Below are 18,890 nucleotides of genomic sequence, written 5' to 3'. Positions count from 1 at the left end.
GTTAATATTTGTAAAGCCCCTAAAACAGTACCTGGCACATGGGTTGAGTCTTGTTGAACACACATTCCACCTATTAAGATGGTGACAGAGTAAAGTCTGGGGCTTTCCCTGACATGGTACATAAACTCTTGGACTCAGAATGCCTAAGGTTTGGAAAGTAGGGAGGACTAAGGAGTCGGGTCTTGGTGGATTTGGAACACTGCAAGATGAGATAACACTTCTCCAGACCAGGGTCAGATCCCTTTAGAAAGGGATCCTTAACGTGTTGGGCTGGGAAGAAAAGAGGAGATGAGGGAGGGAACTCAGGAAGCTACAATAATATTATAATGAGTAAAAGTCTTTGTGCAAGTCTATCTCAAAGATTCAGGCATTGATGGGTGTGTGTGTATCATTTAAACTCAGGAACATAGGTATAGCCATAGGGGCTGTGTGTCTTTAAGACATGCCCACCTTTAGATCATATTCTCAAGGAGTCGTTGGTTAAATCATGGCCAGAAATTACAAAAATATTGGGATTTGGAGGATTTAAGTCATATTTACTTAGGTAGAATTCACATACAGTAAAATTCACCCTTTTTAGTGTGCAGTTCTAAGAGTTTGACAAACGTGTGCAGTCATGTAACCATCACCGCAGTCAATCTATAGAACATTCCCATCCCCCCTAAAAGTTCCTTTGTGCCTATTTGTGGACAACTCCGTTTCCCAACTGCAGCCGTGGCAAGCACCGCTCTACCCCGCCCCCCATAGTTTTGCCTTTTGCAGAATGTCAGTAGAGCTTATCTGACTTTGATCCCAGGTCTGGTGATAACAGCTCTTTTAGCATCCTGTAGCCCTTATCACAATTATAATTATACTGCATATGCAACTGATTGATGAATTGTTCATAGCCTATCTCTACTGCTGGACTTCTGCAGGCATGTCTGAAGGCAGACACTGGCTGGTTAATTACTGTATCCGCAGCAATACCATCAAGTAGAGGTTCAACACACATTGTTTAATGAGTGAATGAATGAGGGACTCAATGATTATAAGGAAAGTGCTCTAAGACACTACTGATACAGCAAAAGCAATGCAATATTCAGTGGTATCAAATCTATCATATTGTAAAGCACCAGAGACTATATTATTTAAACATTTTTGAAGAGTAGGCATAGACTTTTTAGTTACACTGGGTCTGAACATTAGCAATCAGAACCATCCTAGGCTACCCCAGGTGCATGATCAGTACCTTCAATTAATTAAAAATAAAATGAAAAAAATTTCAATAATTTAATACTGTCTTTTGCCATTAATTTGTCTAACTATATATTTAAAGCTGTTTGTTGCATAATTTTTTTTTTTTTTTTTTGCGGTATGCGGGTCTCTCACTGTTGTGGCCTCTCTCGTTGCAGAGCACAGGCTCTGCGCAGGCCCAGCGGCCATGGCTCATGGGCCCAGCCCCTCCGCGGCATGCGGGATCCTCCCAGACTGGGGCACGAACCCGTGTCCCCTGCATGGCAGGCGGACTCCCAATCACTGCGCCACCAGGGAAGCCCTATTGCATAATTTTTACACTCCATATATTTTGTAGCAAATCTGACATTACCGTGATGCTTAACAGTAAGATCATGAAATCCTCAAAATCCAGCTTATTTTCTGTATGTTCGTCGAGTTCAGAAAGGAGGTCTCTGCATCTTGGTTTGGTTTCTTGTCCCGTAAGAATAAAGAAGAAAAAGCAAAAAAACCGAATTCATCATGCCACCTCGGTTTTACAGATAATATGCAATAGTAAACATGTTATTAACAACAGGTCAAGTTGCTACCAGTGCTACTAGTTGAGCACTGTATTAAATCTTTTCATGGGTTATCTCACTAAGTGCTCACAGTGACCTTATTGAATATGAACTATTATTTTCCCACCCTACAGAGGCAATGCCAGAGACTCAGTGAGAATGAAGTGATTTGCCCCAAGCTAGGCAGCTGTGAGTGCGGAACCAGGATTCAGCTCATTGGCTACCCGATTCCAGAACCCACACTCAACTGCTACCCTACTTCTCTACAGGTACAGATACTGTTATGGTTTCAGAGTACAATCCCTTTGTTATTGGAGGTATCCACTATGTGCTGCACTGAGCATAAGATTATCCAGAAATATGGAATAAAATATGCTAAAAGAAAATATGTGCTTTGGAATATTGTTCAGCCCTAAGTTTGATCATGAATCAAACCCAAGTTCATAGTCATCAGCAACAGAGTGAGGGAAAACATGTGAAAACACCTAAATGGAGGGGATTTTCAGTTCCAGCCACAGCTCATGAAATATCTTCCCAAGTGCATCAGAAACGTTAAGGTCATTTGATTCACTGCATTTAGTTTAACCCCAAACACTCATTTTTTGCTGGCTGCAAAAAAAACCATCACAGCAATGACTAAGGCCCTTTAGGAGTGATGATACATTCCTCTTACAGGCTTAGACCTTTCATGTTTTTCTAGGCTGTTCCTCAAGAGGTCACACCTATCAGTGAGGGTGAAAGGACCTGTGTCTGTCTCCCTCCAGGAAGAGCTGGAGATAAGACAGAGAGAGAAGCCCTTTACTAGAGTAAAGCACTCTGTTTGCTCAAAGGTCAGAGATGGCTGGAGGTCTTCCTCCTCTTTTTGCTGCATATTTTAAGACCACGGAGCTGGAGGAGGTCCAGACTTCTTGGGGCCTGACCCACCATCTTGCTTTTTATCTTCTTAGCAGTGCTTTTAGGTGCTCAGTTTTACTATCTCTGACTGGCTATAGAGGGCTAAGTCAGATACCCCAAATTATGTTTAGGCTTATGAGAAAGGACATATTCCTTTCAGACCCAGGCCTCAGCCAGAAGGTCTGGCTCAGTTTACCACAGAACCCTGTGTGAGGATTTAGGAGAAAGCCCAGTTAGCGATGGAGACTCTTATGCTGTACCTGCCTGAGGGCCTCTCACGGGGCGGAGCTGGGTGGTTGGTCCAAGACAGCATTCTTTTTTAACTAACTAATTAATTAAATTTATTTTTGTTGCACCGGCTCTTAGTTGTGGCAGGAGGGCTTGTTAGTTGTGGCGTGCGGACTTAGTTGTAGCACGCATGCGGGATCTAGTTCCCCGATCAGGGATGGAACCCGGGCCCCCTGCATTGGGATCATGGAGTCTTACCCACTGGACCACCAGGGAAGTCCCCCAAGACAGCATTCTGACATGACGCTACATGTCTGCTCAGTGGAGGGAAGTCATCACCACTGAGACTGAGGATGCCAGGGCTGAGCAGTCCCCTCAAGTCCCCTGAAATCAGTCTCTGCTCTCATCTGGAGGAGAGGGCGGGATGGCACCGTGGTCTGGCTGAGTCGGCTGCTAGACATCCCAGAACGGCTGCCTTTCCCGGTTTAGCCTACACTGAGGGACACGAGGCTGAAGGTGTCTTTCCTGGTGACTTCGGTTTTAATTCTTTTCCTCTGATGTTCTCAGAGGGATGGCGAATCACATCAGGATGATCCGTCTACTAGGTCCTCATTTTCATACTTGTTAAAAGCTCACTGAGGTTTTGCCAGCTACACGCAGCATTCTTTTTCTCTCTAGTATCTGTCATTTCTTTCGGCCTCTGATGTAAGCCGGTAATATAGGATTTGTTCTCCCACCCTCTCTGTAAAGACTCCCCAGAACTTTGGATCTCTTGTCTAATTCTGCCTGATGTTTCTGGCTGAAAAAATAGCTTTTCTTAAAAAAATTATTTCAAAAATGATATGTGTTTAATATTGGACATTTAGAAAAAACAGGAGCATGTAAAAATAACCCTTTACCCCATTACCCAAAGATAGCTTACTATTATTAAGATTTCTTTCCAGTTATTTTTCTGTGTCTCACACTGTAGTACTTTGTCTCTTTCTCTCTCTCTCTCTTTCACACTCACAGACACACACACCCAGGCACACACTCCTTTTTAAAAAAATTTATTTTAATTAATTTTTAAACATCTTTATTGGAGTATAATTGCTTTAAAATGGTGTGTTAGTTTCTGTTTTATAACAAAGTGAATCAGCTATACATATACGTATATCCCCATATCTCCTCCCTCTTGCGTCTCCCTCCACCCTCCCTATCTCACCCCTCTAGGTGGTCACAAAGCACCGAGCTGATCTCCCTGTGCTATGCGGCTGCTTCCCACTAGCTGTCTATTTTACATTTGGTAGTGTATATAAGTCCATGCCACTCTCTCACTTCGTTGCAGCTTACCCTTCCCCCACCCATGTCCTCAAGCCCATTCTCTATGTCTATGTCTTTATTCCTCTCCTGCCCCTAGGTTCTTCAGAACCTTTTTTTTTTTTTTAAGATTCCATATATATGTGTTAGCATACGGTATTTATTTTTCTCCTTCTGACTTACTTCACTCTGTATGACAGTCTCTAGGTCCATCCACCTCACTACAAATAACTCAATTTCATTTCTTTTTATGGCTGAGTAATATTCCATTGTATATATGTGCCACATCTTCTTTATCCATTCATCTGTCGATGGACACTTACGTTGCTTCCATGTCCTGGCTATTGTAAATAGTGCTGCAATGAACATTGTGGTACATGACTCTTTTTGAATTATGGTTTTCTCAGGGTATACGCCCAGTAGAGGGATTGCTGGGTCATATGGTAGTTCTATTTTTAGTTTTTTAAGGAACCACCATACTGTTCTCCATAGTGGCTGCATCAATTTACATTCCCACCAACAGTGCAAGAGGGTTCCCTTTTCTCCACACCCTCTCCAGCATTTATTGTTTGTAGATTTTCTTTTTTCTTTTTTTTTTTTTGCGGTACGCGGGCCTCTCACTGTTGTGGCCTCTCCTGTTGCAGAGCTCCTGATGCGCAGGCTCAGCGGTCATGGCTCACAGGCCCAGCGGCTCCGCGGCATGTGGGATCTTCCCGGACCAGGGCACGAACCGCATCGGCAGGCGGACTCTCAACCACTGCGCCACCAGGGAAGCCCTGTTTGTAGATTTTTTGATGATGGCCATTCTGACCGGTGTGAGGTGATACCTCATTGTAGTTTTTTGTTTTTGTTTTTGGTTTTTTTTTCAGTACGCGGGCCTCTCACTGTCGTGGCCTCTCCCATTGCGGAGCACAGGCTCCGGATGCGCAGGCTCACGGGCCCAGCCACTCCGCAGCATGTGGGATCCTCCCGGACTGGGGCATGAACCTGCGTCCCCTACATTGGCAGGCAGACTCTCAACAACTGCGCCACCAGGGAAGCCCCCTCACTGTAGTTTTGATTTGCATTTCTCTGATGATTAGTGATGTTGAGCATCCTTTCATGTGTTTGTTGGCCATCTGTATATCTTCTTTGGAGAAATGTCTATTTAGGTCTTCTGCCCACTTTTGGATTGGGTTGTTTGTTTTTTTGATATTGAGCTGCATGAGCTGCTTATCAATTTTGGAGATTAATCCTTTGTCAGTTGCTACATTTGCAAATATTTTCTCCCATTCTGAGGGTTGTTTTTTGTCTTGTTTATAGTTTCCTTTGCTGTGCAAAAGCTTTTAAGTTTCATTAGGTCTCATTTGTTTATTTTTGTTTTTATTTCCATTTCTCTAGGAGGTGAGTCAAAAAAGATCTTGCTGCACACACTCCTTTTTAACTTTATTATGGAATAATTGACAAATATAATTATATATATTTAAAGTGTACAGTGTGATGGTTTAATACACATGCGTTGTGGAGTGATTACCAAGATCAAGATAATTAACACATCCATCACCTCACAGAGTTAACTTGTGTGTGTGTGTGCGTGTGTGTGGGGAGAATGCTCAAGATCTACCTCAGTGACCTTCAAGCATGCAGTACCGTATTACTAACTATAGTCACCATGCTGTGCATTAGAGCCTCAGAACTTATTCTTCTTAAAATTGGAAATTTGCACCCTCTGACCTATACCACGCCACTTTCCCCTTCCCCTAGCTCCTGGCAACCACCAATCTATTCACTGTTTCTATGAAACAGGCTATAAAAAAAATCACTTGTGGAATTAAAAAAAAAAAGCCGATTTCACACACACTCTTTTAAAACAATCATAGATTCACGGGAAGTTGTACCCTTGACCCAGCTTCCCCCAGTGGGTGGCACCTTATTTCACTGTGGTATGCTAAAACCATATATATTTATATCTTAAAGGAACTATAATACTTCTCTTTTAAACGTCTCAGAATACACATAGAACCTGAGAGACTGTTTACTTTTAAGTTTTTTCTTGCTCAATCTATCATTAAATGTTGGTGGTTTAGGTTCTGTGTGAGGTCCTCCTTTTTTCTTATGCATTTTCCCTAGGCTACTATTTTCCAAAGTTTGAACATGTACTGCTGGTAGAATGTAACACAGCTTTAGGTGATGCAAGAATAAATATTAAATAAGAATGAACAGTCATCTATATTTTTTTACTACCTTCCACTTTTACCCACTGAATTTACATTTAAAATGGTGATCAAGGCTCCTTATAAAATAATTTCCTTTAAGTAGAGTGTTCTCTTAACAAGTTCTAGGTACATTATAATACAGGCTATAGGCAGATATGGGAAAAATATTGAAGATGGTATTCAGGTGGCTGAGGTTTGAGAAAGATGCCTCTAGATGATTTAGGTCACTTCCTTCTGTTCAGTAACCATTTTCACATTGCCCACTCTCACTGTTACAGATCTCTATTTTGACCTTCCCGCTCACATATCCTGTTGCTGTCCGAGTTTCTCCACTTGACAGTTTCAAGGACATCTTAAACTTGACACGTGCTAACAGAACTCATCACCTGCCCCCACCTCCCTCCCTACCTCAAATCTGCTTATTCTCCAGCCTTCCTCTTCTCTGGAAACGGGACCACCACCCACTTCCTCCCACGGTCAGAACTGAGGTATCATATTTGTCCCCCTTGCTCTTCAGCCCTCATGGTTGTCAGATCCCGTTCATTCCACCTTCCAGATGCCTCCCATATTTGGTGCCTTAGTCCAAACCAACATCTTCTGTTTGGATTCCCTCCCCACGGTTCCTCTTTTCTTCGTTTCACTCCCCATCCCAACCACAGTCTCATCTCCTACTGCAGCTGGTATAATTCCTTCGACCCGGATTTAGAAACTTCCCTGGCTTCCTCCTGCCCTCACGCTATGCCTCTGTAAGAAGTGGCTTCTCTTCACCCCCCCGGCCTCCTCTTCCACTGCTTCCTACTTCCCTTCCTCTTCTCACCAATACTTGCCCTCATAGGTCTTTGACATGCTTTATGCCAAATCCTCTGCCAGGCATGCCATCATTCTCATCCTGCACGCACCCCGCCCCCGGTCCCTGCTCACTCTTGATCTCCTTCTTCAGATCTTAGCTATACCTTAATTTCCCAGGAGCTCTTTTTTGACCTCCAAGCCCAAGATGGTCCCTCTGTTTTATTCTGTCACTGCACGTTCTACTCTTTCACGGTCCTCTGACTATTTCTAATTACTTTTTCAGCACATCTCTCTACTCTGCTGGATTGTTAGCTTGTTCACTGCATTAACCCCAGGGCACAGCTCATTTCCTGGCGTAGGGTAGGTGTCCAATAAACATTTGTGGAATGAAGCAACATAATGGTAACTTCGAGCTGGAGTTGTTGACTCTTTGGGCCAGCCGTTATGGCGTGGCCCCCTGTTTCTTGGTACCTATTAGTTCTCTTACCTCTGTGAAATTCCTATATTGGGTTTGCAGTAGATTTTTGGCAGTAGCTTTCCCAAGTTTGCCATCAGGGTCAGAAAAGTTTCTGAAAATCATAGCGGCAGTGGCGATGGCTTTTTCCAGATCTGAACCATTGCGTAGAGCTGTGAAAGAAGAAATGTACAACTGTGTAGCCTAGGTTAGAAATGACCCTTCCCCAGACATGAGGCTCTACCTTCCAGGGGAACTTAGGGAACAGGGATGGAAGGTTTGTGTCAATGTAATCTTGGTCTTGGGCTCTTTGCCACCTATCTGGGAGTGGGACATGGGGGAGTTTGATCCTTGACCTTTAAACCATGGAGAACAAAAGTCCCTCAGTAGCAATTAGAATTAGTAGAATTAGGATAAGATTTATCACCCTCTTCCCCTGTGACCTTGGGAAAACACCTGACCTCTCTAAGCCTTGGTCTTCCGACGTGTAATTTCATTCAGTTATTCAACAAATCTTTATAGAGCATCTACCGTGTGCTTGGCTCAGTCCCTGGCATTAAGGATACCTCATTGAATAAGACAAAGTCCTGCTCTTGTGGAGTTTGTATTCTGTGTCAGATAGAGCATCACCACATGCCAGTGTGATAAAGGAGAATGATATCCAGGACAAGTCCTTTGATATCATGATAGACAAGGGATCTCTTTGAATTATGGCCTCAATCACAGTGATCTAGCTGGTTTCTCTGATTTAAATTCCTTGAAAGGATGGTACTAGCTCAGTCCCTTCCAGTGGGTAGCACATAGTGAACTCTGAGAAGTGCATGAAGGACAATGAAGAAAAATCTTATCCTCTCTGTTCTCTCAGTCCCCAATACATCCCCTATTATAGAACTTTTCCTGCTTTACACTTATTGCATGTTTAATCATCTTTCTCTCTAACTAGAATACAAGCTCCATGAGGCCAGAGATCATAGCTTTTTTTATCACTACATTCCCAGTGACCAGCACAAATGCCTGCTATGTAGTAGGCGCCAGTAAATGCTGTTGAATGAATGAATAGGAAGAAGAGAAAACAAAATCCAACAGCTTTCTGCCCAGGTAAAGTGCAACAATCATGGATTCAAAGAAAGATGATCAGTCAGATATTTGTGACTTTTGTATCGAGCACTTACTGTGTTTCTGGTACTTTCTGTGCTGTTCAGCACATAGAAGTGACAGAACCAGATGTGGCCTCTGCCCTCATCTATATTACAATCTAGTGGGATAATAAATAATAATCAAGAGGATATGTGTGTATACATATATTTGTTTTATACATATTTGACAATTATTTATTTATCCATATACACATATATTATGCATATTTGCAACTTGTATGAGGCAAAGAAGGTATAGAAACAGAAGAAACAGAAAATTACAGAGTAGGTCTCAGAGGAAAAGTACTGAGATAGGTTGTCTTGGAGGCATCTATTATATAAGTAGATTAATATTTAAGCTAAGACCAATACGGTGGGAAGGACCTGCCATCTAAAGGGTGGGGTGGGTCAGCCTGGGATTAGGGTTGTTTTGAGTGTTCCAGGCTCAGGTAACAGCATATGTGAAGGCTCAGATCAGGAGTCTGGCACATTGGAGGAGCTGAAAGGAGACAGTTGTGGCTGGAGTCTAGGGGCTGAAAGTGTGTTTCATTAGAAAGGTTGGCAGGGGCTAGACCATCCAGGGCTCCTAAGTTCTGGAAAGGAATCAGGATTTTCCATCAGATGTACAGAGAGGGCATTAAAAGATTTTAAGCATTTAGTTGTTTTTTTTTTTAAATTAAAGTTCAATACACAACATGGTTAATCAACTATACCCCAATATAAAATAAAAATTTAAAAAAAAGTTAGATGGAATGACAAGAGTTAAGAGGAATGCATGAAGGGAAAACAACTGTGGACCTTCTCAGTTTTTACTGTATCTCTGAACAGGACTCCGACTAAACGGTAAAGGGTGTATATAAACATCTGCCAAAGCATTCTAATCAATGTGTTGGCCTCTCTCTCTCTTGCATGAGGAAATGTGTGTCCTCTCCATCCCCCCGTGTCATTTCACCCACAATTAGGCCGAAGCTTGAGGCATTCGGACTTCCTGGTCCCGCAAATGGATAACTCTTTTTTGGCCCCCACTCAAGAGTACCCACTTATTTGCTCCAAGCTAGAGCAAGTCAAGGACATGTGTGTAAGCAGCAATCTGGTTGGGATAGGAAGTTGGAGCTGCCATTTATTGTGCATCTATTGTGTGCCAGATACTTTAATAAATTGTATATTTACTTCTCATAACCACCATAGGGATTATTATACCATTTAAATTTTTATTGCATTTTTAACCTTTTTATTTTGATATGATTATAAATTTACAGGAAATTGCCAATGAATACGCAAAAACAATCTCCCGCACCTGTTCCCCCAAGAAACATCTTGCATAATTACAGTACAACATCCAAAGCAAGAAACTGACATTGATACAATCCACAGTTTGTTCAGATTTTACCAGTTACATATGCCCTCATCCTGTGTGTGTGTGTGTGTGTGTATTTCTAGGCAATATTACCAAATGTGTACCTTTGTGTAACTATCACCACAATCAATATACAGAACTGTACCACCAACATAAGATTCTCTCATAGTAACCCTTTATAGTAACAGCCAATCTTTCTACCTGCTCCCTCCCCCATTCCTAACCCCTGGCAATCACTGATCTGTTCTCCATCTTCATGTTATGAAACAACACATGTTCTGTGAATGGAATCATACAGAAGTTCTCTGAGAATGGCTTTTTAAACTCAGCATCATTCCTTTGAGTTTTTTTTTCTGTTTTTATTTTTTTATTGGGGTATAGTTGCTTTACAATGTTGTGATTCCCTTGCGTTTTTTAAAAAAATAAATTTATTTATTTGATTTTTGACTGCGTTGGGTCTCCGTTGCTGCGAGCAGGTTTTCTCTAGTTGCAGCGAGCAGAGCTACTCTTTGTTGCAGTGGGCGGGCTTCTCATTGTCGTGGCTTCTCTTGCTGTGGAGCACGGGCTCTAGGCGCACAGGCTTCAGTAGTTTGGCCACACAGGCTCAGTAGTTGTGGCACACAGGCTTTGTTGCTCCACGGCACGTGGGATCTTCCTGGACCAGGGCTCGAACTCATGTCCCCTGCACTGGAAGGCGGATTCTTAACTATTTCGCCACCAGGGAAGCCCCTCCCTTGCATTTTATCCAAGTTGTTGCATGTAGTGATGGTATTTTCCTTTTCATTGAGTAGTATTCCATGATATGTATGTACCACATTCACCAACAAAGGACATTTGAGATGTTTACAGTTTTGACTATTTTAGTCCCCTTCCCACATAAAGTTGAGAATAAGTTTGTCTGTTTTTTTTTTAAAACAACTTGAATGTTGTTATATTTCATTAAACTTAGAGAGCAACTTGGGGAGAACTGATATCTACTATGTTGACTCTTCCAACCCATGAACACTGTATGTCTCTCCATGATTATACCATCGTATAGATGAAGAAAGGATAGGATCTTGCTGAGGACACATTAATAAGTGGCAGAGCTTGAATATGAATCCATGTTGAAAACATAAGCCTTAAGAAGACAGGAATGTTTTGCCTGTCTTCTCTTCTGTGTAAACTTCAGCACTGAGAACAGTGCCTAGGATCTAGGAGGTGCTTCACGAATCTGTCGAATCAACGTCTGCAGAATCCGTGCCCTTAGCTTCTTACTCCTTGATTTCCTCTTTGGTTTCTGATCCTCAGTCCCATCCTGACCTGTGGCTTCTGTCTGCTAGTCCAGTGGCTGGCTCTCCATCTAGACTACTATCCCAGACTCAGAAAGTTCCCTGCTTCTTTGCATTCAATTTTTAGCTCTTTTCTCTCCTATCCTTATCCACCTCTTCCCTTCACTTCTGCCACATCCTGAAACCCACATTTAAAATTGGAATTTTTTGGCTTCCCTGGTGGCACAGTGGTTGGAAGTCCGCCTGCCAGTGCAGGGGACATGAGTTCGAGCCCTGGTCCAGGAAGATCCCACATGCTGTGGAGCAACTGAGCCCGTGCACCACAACTACTGAGGCTGCAAGCCACAACTACTGAAGCCCGCACGCCTAGAGCCCGTGCTCCACAACAGGAGAGGCCACTGCAGTGAGAAGCCCGTGTGCCACAACTACTGAGCCTGTGCTCTAGAGCCTGCGTGCCACAACTACTGAAGCCCATGCACCACAACTACTGAAGCCCTCGCACCTAGAGCCCGTGCTCCGCAACAGGAGAGGCCACTGCAGTGAGAAGCCCGTACACCGCAACGAAGAGTAGCCCCCGCTCACCACAACTAGAGAAAGCCTGCGCGCAGCAATGAAGACCCAACGCAGCCAAAAATAAATAAATTAAAAAAGTAAAATTGGGATTTTTTTCCTCAATTACTCAAGATTTTCCTGCTCATCAAAAACAAGGAGATGGCATATTTCTTTTAGCTCATGTCTCCCTTCCCTGGAAGGTGGGGTTGAGGTGGTGAGGAGCTGTATGGCGGTAACTTGGCATTTAAGCGGCTAAAGAATAAACTCTGTTTATAAATAGTCTTGCTTTTAAGAAGCAAAGTGCTTAGAAGAAACACCTTAATTCCTTCGGAGGTAAATGTCCGTTCTGTAACTTTTACCAGTTGATTTATTTATTCATAACCCAGAATAACTAGACAGGGCTTTAGTATGGGTTGTTTTGCTGGGTCTGAGACTTCTCATGGGGAACAGTAACCTCTTCCTCTCCTGGCTGTGCCCTTCTGGAAAGGAACGGGTGAGCTTCCAAGCTGTCAGTGAGCTTGCAAGTAATGATGGACACCTTTCTTTCTTTTTTTTTTTTTTTTTGCGGTACGCGGGCCTCTCACTGTTGTGGCCTCTCCCGTTGCGGAGCACAGGCTCTGGACGCACAGGCTCAGCGACCATGGCTCACGGGCTCAGCTGCTCCGCGGCATGTGGGATCTTCCCGAACTGGGGCACGAACCCGTGTCCCCTCCATCGACAGGCGGACTCTCAACCACTGTGCCACCAGGGAAGCCCTAGACACCTTTCTTGCTTACTATGTGCCAGATGCCTTTCAAACATAAGCTTATTTAATGCTTCATAAACCCAGAAGGGTAGGTACTATTTGTGTCTCTATTTTACGTATTGGAAACTGACACATGGAGAGATTAAGAATCTTAAGGTCACATTGCTCCCGGGTGGCAGAGGAAAGATTCGAAAGTCTGTCTGCCTTCAAAGGCCACAGAAAGATCTGCCACTTTGGAATAACTCCTTCTAAGGGCATCTCCATGGAGGCTGCGGAACCAGACGTTCCCCAGTCCTCTGATGAAGTTCAGGTCTGACGGCTCTCTAAATGGGGACTCCATCTGGACTAGCCCACTTCTCTTCCTTCTCCTCCATTCATTTTAACACAGCATGCATTTTCCCTGACTGTAAAATAACATATGCTCGTGGTAAAAACCAAACTAGAAAAAAATTGAAAATAAAAGATAAAAACGAACTCCGCTTATCCTACCAATACTGATGAGACTTTGTGAGGCGTTGTTTGGTTTCCTCTTTTTATGGTTGGGTTCTTCCCTTAATAAACTCAGTGTGCTGCCTCCTAATTCCTGCCCTGCCTGCCTCACAGAGCTGTGGGCGAATATGTGAAAGCATATTGTAAAGAGCGAAGCGCCATTAAAAATGCAAAGGATTGATGTTTCTTTTTGGGTCTTTTATTGCCTCTCTTGCCTTTGGAAGGCGGGTGGGGGGTGTTAATCCAGGCACATCACGTCTACATTTCCTGCTAGCTCCTACCTCGCTTTTTATGCTTTAATAATACTAAACTGTCTGCAGTTCCTTACACACTCTGTCCTCCCAGCAAGTACTTATTGCCGGGCCTTGTCCTAGTTCTGGGGACAGAGCAATATTAAGCGGGCAATATTAAGAGAACAACTCCTTGGTTCCTGGAGCTTGCATTGTGATGGACGATTATGGAGCCCACGCTCTGTATGCCAGCCACTTCTTTATGGGGTGTATATGATTTGACTCATTTAATTCTTACATCAGTCCTCCGAGGTGGGTTCCAGTATCATCTCCACTTTATAGATGAGGAAACTGAAGCACAGAGAGGTTAAGTAGCTTGCTTAAGGTCACACAGTCTGTTTCCTCACCGTGATGCATGATACCTCTAGATCTCGTTTTGCAGGCAGTGTATCCTGCAGGATTCTTTCCCAAACCCTGGGATAGGGCTACCTGCCCCTTCTTTGTGCTTTTCTACTTCCCTAAACATAAGCTTGTCATAACCTTCAGACTGAAACACTGTTTATCTGTCTCAATTACCTTCTAGATCAGTGCTGTCCGAAAGAAATGTAATACGAGCCTGAATTATAATGAATTTTTTTCTAAGTAGCCACATTAAAAAAGTAAAATGATTCAGATAAAATTATTTTAGAAATATATTATTTAACCTGATTTATCAAAATATCATTTCAGCATGTCATTAACGTGAACAAATTACTCAGATACGTTACACTTCTTTCTACTAAGTCTCTTAAATCTGTCATATATTTTAAACTTGCAGCACAACTGGATTCAAATTAGCCACATTTTAAGTGTTCCATATCCACAGGTGGCTAGTGGCTACCATATTGGACAGTGCAGCTCTAGACTGTATGTTCCCTGAGGGCAGTCACTGCATCTTATTTATCATTGCATTCATTCCCAGGCCCTGGCGTGTCGTAGGCCTTAGCATAGACATGTGCTGAACTGAGCTGACTTGAACTTGAGAACAATCCCTGCCTCTTTCTCCTCACTTGCCCTGAAAAGTGGAACCTAAAATGTGAAACACTTCATCTAGTGAGTTCCTAACACTTTAGTGTAGTAGAAACACAAACCTCAGTACAGCAAAGTGTCAGAATCACCTCATTTTAGAACTTTTCTTAATATTAGTTATTTTTTCAAACAAAGAAATGAAGACCTACAGGAGAAACGTGGTTTTTCCCAGTACGCATCAGTCGTACATGGCAGAACTAAAAATTAGATCTCTTCTGTTTTCTTGCTAGATCGATAGTTTCCCCAATACTCTAACACTTTTCAAACTTTTCCACTATAAAACTACTTTGGATGCTACAGGCAAATATGTTCTCAACACCCATTTCTATCCACCTCCCCCAAGAGATCAAGGGCATAAGCCCAAACAGCCAGAAGTGAAAATGTGGGTTGGTACTGACTTCTATTCCATGATCTAGCCCTGCTTGATTTCAGGGAATAACACTTAAAATTACCATTGAATAAAATACATTCTGGCAAGATGAGCCATATTTATCCTGTGTTTTCTTAAGGCATGGGAATAAATGTGGCCCAGTTGTCTACTGTAAGGAGTCTGGTGCCAGGAATGGGGTGTGTGTGTGTGTGTGTGTGTGTGTGTGTGTCTGTGTATTGGTGGGCAGTGTGGATGATAGAGAGTTACACTCCCCCCTCAGCCTCTCAGAGGAGGCTGTTATATGAGAAATGTCATGGGTATTTATCATGTCATGGACATGATATTTTGTCATTGACATTATCAAAAGTGCCTGAAATTGTGAAACAGAAATCATAGGTCTCTTGTGTTGTGATAGTGTAACAATAATATTCTCACCAAGATGAAGATTTATTTCAATAGAAATATAAAGCATCTCCTCTGGAGACATAGAGCAGCCATCTAGGAGGAAAAATAACTGCAATATAATAGAATCCAGCTGTGCTTGTTACTCTATAAAGAAGCCACATGTTTTGGAATAAGATAATGATCCCAGTGTATGAGTATATTTTTTCTTATACTGTTATTTCCATGACAGCATTGTTGGCTCTAAAAATATTTTACCTATAAAATGGAATGCTGATGGCAAATGTTTACACCTTGGGAGTTTGCCACACTATGTCTTGATCAATCAACAGAGGCAGTTGGGGACTGATTGCATCCTGAATACCACTGAACGTTTATGAGTCAGATGCTGACTTGGACACACTGAGGATACTGCCCATGGAGGGCCAACTGGCCATGGTGGGATGAACACTGAATTAGGAGTCAGGGATCCATGCTCCTATTATAGCTGGGCCTTTAAATTTGGGTGAGCTAATTCCTACCACTGGACCTCAATTCCCAAATGTTTAAAAAGAACATCAGGGACTTCCCTGATGGCGCAGTGGTTAAGAATCCGCCTGCCAATGCAAGGGACATGGGTTCGAGCCCTGGTCTGGGAAGATCCCACATGCCGTGGAGCAACAAAGCCTGTGTGCCACAAGTAGTGAGCCTGCTCTTTACAGCTCGCAAGCCACAACTATTGAAGCCTGCATGCCTAGAGCCCATGCTCCACAACAAAGAGAAGCCACCGCAATGAGAAGCCTGCACACCACAAGGAACAGTAGCCCCCGCTCGGCACAACTAGAGAAAGCCCGCGTGCAGCAACGAAGACCCAATGCAGCCCAAAATAAATAAATTTATAAAAAAATAAAAACAAGAATAAAAAGAACATCATAAATGCTTGATGATTTATCTACAAGTTCTCTTACATCGTTGGCATTCTTTGGTGTCCTATTATTTTTAACTCTTGGCATGCTCTCATGGTAGAGAAGAAACACATACATCTCTGTCACACCAGGCCTTACCTTTTATTAAAGCCAGTTGTTTGGATATTGAAATGCTGCCAACAAAATGATAGAAACATAATGATTCTAGGAGTTTGGGTATTGATATCAGCATCTAAAGTAGAGCAATATAATGATTTAAAAATTAATTTATTTTCAGTAAATCTGCCCTGAGCATTCTGGTGGAGCTGCCATCTGTCTTTCAAAATCCTTTCTCCCTTTGTCACATGGTAAAGAAGTACAATACTCGGCAATGGCTGGCCCACATATCCTAGCCTTTTGTGCAGCCTTTTGTGACCGTATGACCAAATGCCCTCCAATGGAAAAGGAGCAGGAGAGAAGTGGTTGCCTTCTATGCAGCCTCTTCCCGTGCCCTTTCCTGTTTCCAGCCAATTAACACAGAAATTATCAGGAGTACTTTGCAAGCCACAAGCCCCATCAGCCTGTGTCCCTACATGGTGGCATGGAGTAGGACTGCCATCCACCTGGAACCCTGACTCTGAACTGTCACATGAAAAAGAAAAAAATAACTTCTTGTTCTGTAAAAGACTGAGGATTTGAAGTGTTATTTGTTCCAGCAGCTTAGCCTCCCTAAGAATCTACATACTGTGCTAGGGCGTGGGGACGCATCAGTGAACGACTGAGATGTTCCCACGCTCTTGGGGCTTAGAGTCTAGCGCACAAGGCAGATGTTCAACCCGTGATTCAATACAGAGCAATGGCAGAGCGCATACAGAGGGCAGGGAAGGACGAACCCAGTCTACAGGTCAGGGTAATGGTATTTTATCTCAACCCAATGAATCATTAGGTGAAGAAGGAGGAAGAGTGTTCCAAGCAGAGGGAACAGTGCGTGCTGAGCCCCGGAAGCGGGAGAAAGCACGGCAAGATTGAAGAACCAGAGGAAGAACAGCATGGCTGGAACATGGAGAGGGAAGGAGAGAGTGGTGGAAGAGGAGGCTGCAGTCAAGGGTCAGGACCAGAGCACTTGGAGTGAGCCTTAGGATGGACCCAGGTTGTTAGCCTAAGGGTAGTGGGAAGGAAAGGGGTGGCATGATCAGATCTGCATTTGGGGAAGTTACTCCACCTGATATATGGGAAGGAGAGTGGAAAGGGACCAGATGGGAGGCAGGAAGATGGACCTTGCTGCTCCCTTATAAAAAGCAGACAAGGGCTTCCCTGGTGGCGCAGTGGTTGAGAGTCCGCCTGCCGATGCAGGGGACGCGGGTTCGTGTCCTAGTCCGGGAAGATCCCACATGCCGCGGAGCAACTAAGCCTGTGTGCCATGGCCGCTGAGCCTGCGCATCCGGAGCCTGTGCTCCGCAACGGGGGAGGCCACAGCAGTGAGAGGCCGGTGTACAGAAAAAAAAAAAAAAGCAAACAACATTTGCTTGATACTTCAACCCCCAGTGGCTGGAGTGGTTTGGAGAAAGCCAGTAAGAACAGTAGAACTTGGTCATATCTTTGACAGCTCTTTAAAGGGAACTTTTGGGTTCGAGATCTGCTTTGGCACTAACTAGTTAAGAGATCGTGACCTTTGGGGACCTCATTTTTCTTACTTGTAAAGTTAGGAAGCTGGACTCTATGATATCTTGGACTTTTTACGGCCTTCTCCATGAGCTACTCCTAATTTTCAAAAAACTCTGCACCCAGGCTTCCCTGGTGGCGCAGTGGTCGAGAGTCCGCCTGCCGATGCAGGGGACGCGGGTTCGTGCCCCGGTCCGGGAGGGTCCCGCGTGCCACGGAGCGGCTGGGCCCATGGGCCGTGGCCGCTGGGCCTGTGTGTCCGGAGCCTGTGCTCTGCGGCGGGAGGGGCCACAGCGGTGAGAGGCCCGTGTACCGCAAAAAAACAAAACAAACAAACAAAAACACTCTGCACCCTTATCTCCTTCATAGGACAAAGGGTGTGCACTTTATCCTATGTACACTTTACACGACGTACACTTTACACGACGTACACTTGCAACATGGCTCGTGTTATTTTCTTTTGCCATGATCTCCTCCATCAGAGCGTGAGGCCCTTGACAGCAAGAGTTCTGCAGATTCTCCATAACTCCTACCCCTGGCCCAGCAGAATACCTGGCACCTGTCAAGTGTTCAAAAACTTTTTTGAACTAAAGTAGGTCCCCTAAAGGGAATTACGTAAGGAAGAATATTTTTCATTTATTAGGCATAAATTCACACATTTGCATGATCCGAAACAATTTCCCTCTCTCATGGATAATTTGAAAGAATATGTCATACCCTTAAAAGCATTACCAATTTTGATTTACAAATGTTTTTCAAGAGGCAATCAAAGACATTTGTGTTAATTGTATCACTTTTTCAGTTTGCAATCAAAGCTCTAAATTTGTTCTCTTTAATTTTCCAACTCAGTTGAAAGCGGGATTGAGGTGGGTAACAAGCGCCAAACTGGCACCATTTTGGCTACCAAGTTGTAGCCATGAGCTCTGGAAATAGACCTGCAAGCTTAAATGAAACTTGATAAAGGACAGTCAAGCGCCACTGACCTTCTGGGCATTGTCCTAGGTGCTAAAGTAGATGTTGCGGCTGCAGAAGGGTTGGGCTCCCCTTCCAAGTGGAGTGCTTGGTCCTGGGTACTGTGCATACAGCCATGCAT

At 43.5% G+C, this 18,890-nt stretch overlaps 1 protein-coding gene across 2 annotated transcripts; it reads right to left on the bottom strand.

Annotated features, from left to right (window-relative positions):
• Nucleotides 1–1,534: 1,534 nt before the first annotated feature.
• Nucleotides 1,535–18,890, bottom strand: SNTN (sentan, cilia apical structure protein). 2 transcript variants are annotated; one of them, XM_060021492.1, is made up of 5 exons: nt 18,781–18,890; nt 16,295–16,329; nt 7,649–7,804; nt 2,646–2,703; nt 1,535–1,712 (listed from the first exon to the last, which is right to left on the bottom strand). In XM_060021492.1, the coding sequence occupies exons 1-5, from the start codon at nt 18,888–18,890 to the stop codon at nt 1,535–1,537; spliced, it is 537 nt and encodes a 178-aa protein (XP_059877475.1). The 2 variants fall into 2 exon arrangements, with proteins under 2 accessions (XP_059877475.1, XP_059877476.1); XM_060021493.1 differs by lacking the exon at nt 2,646–2,703 and having other exon boundaries at nt 1,535–1,694; nt 7,666–7,804.

The sequence above is a fragment of the Delphinus delphis genome, chromosome 10 (assembly GCF_949987515.2).
Source record: "Delphinus delphis chromosome 10, mDelDel1.2, whole genome shotgun sequence".
Classification (NCBI taxonomy): domain Eukaryota; kingdom Metazoa; phylum Chordata; class Mammalia; order Artiodactyla; family Delphinidae; genus Delphinus; species Delphinus delphis.
The sequence above is the reverse complement of the archived record's forward strand: the minus strand, read 5'-3'. Positions and strand labels throughout refer to the sequence as shown.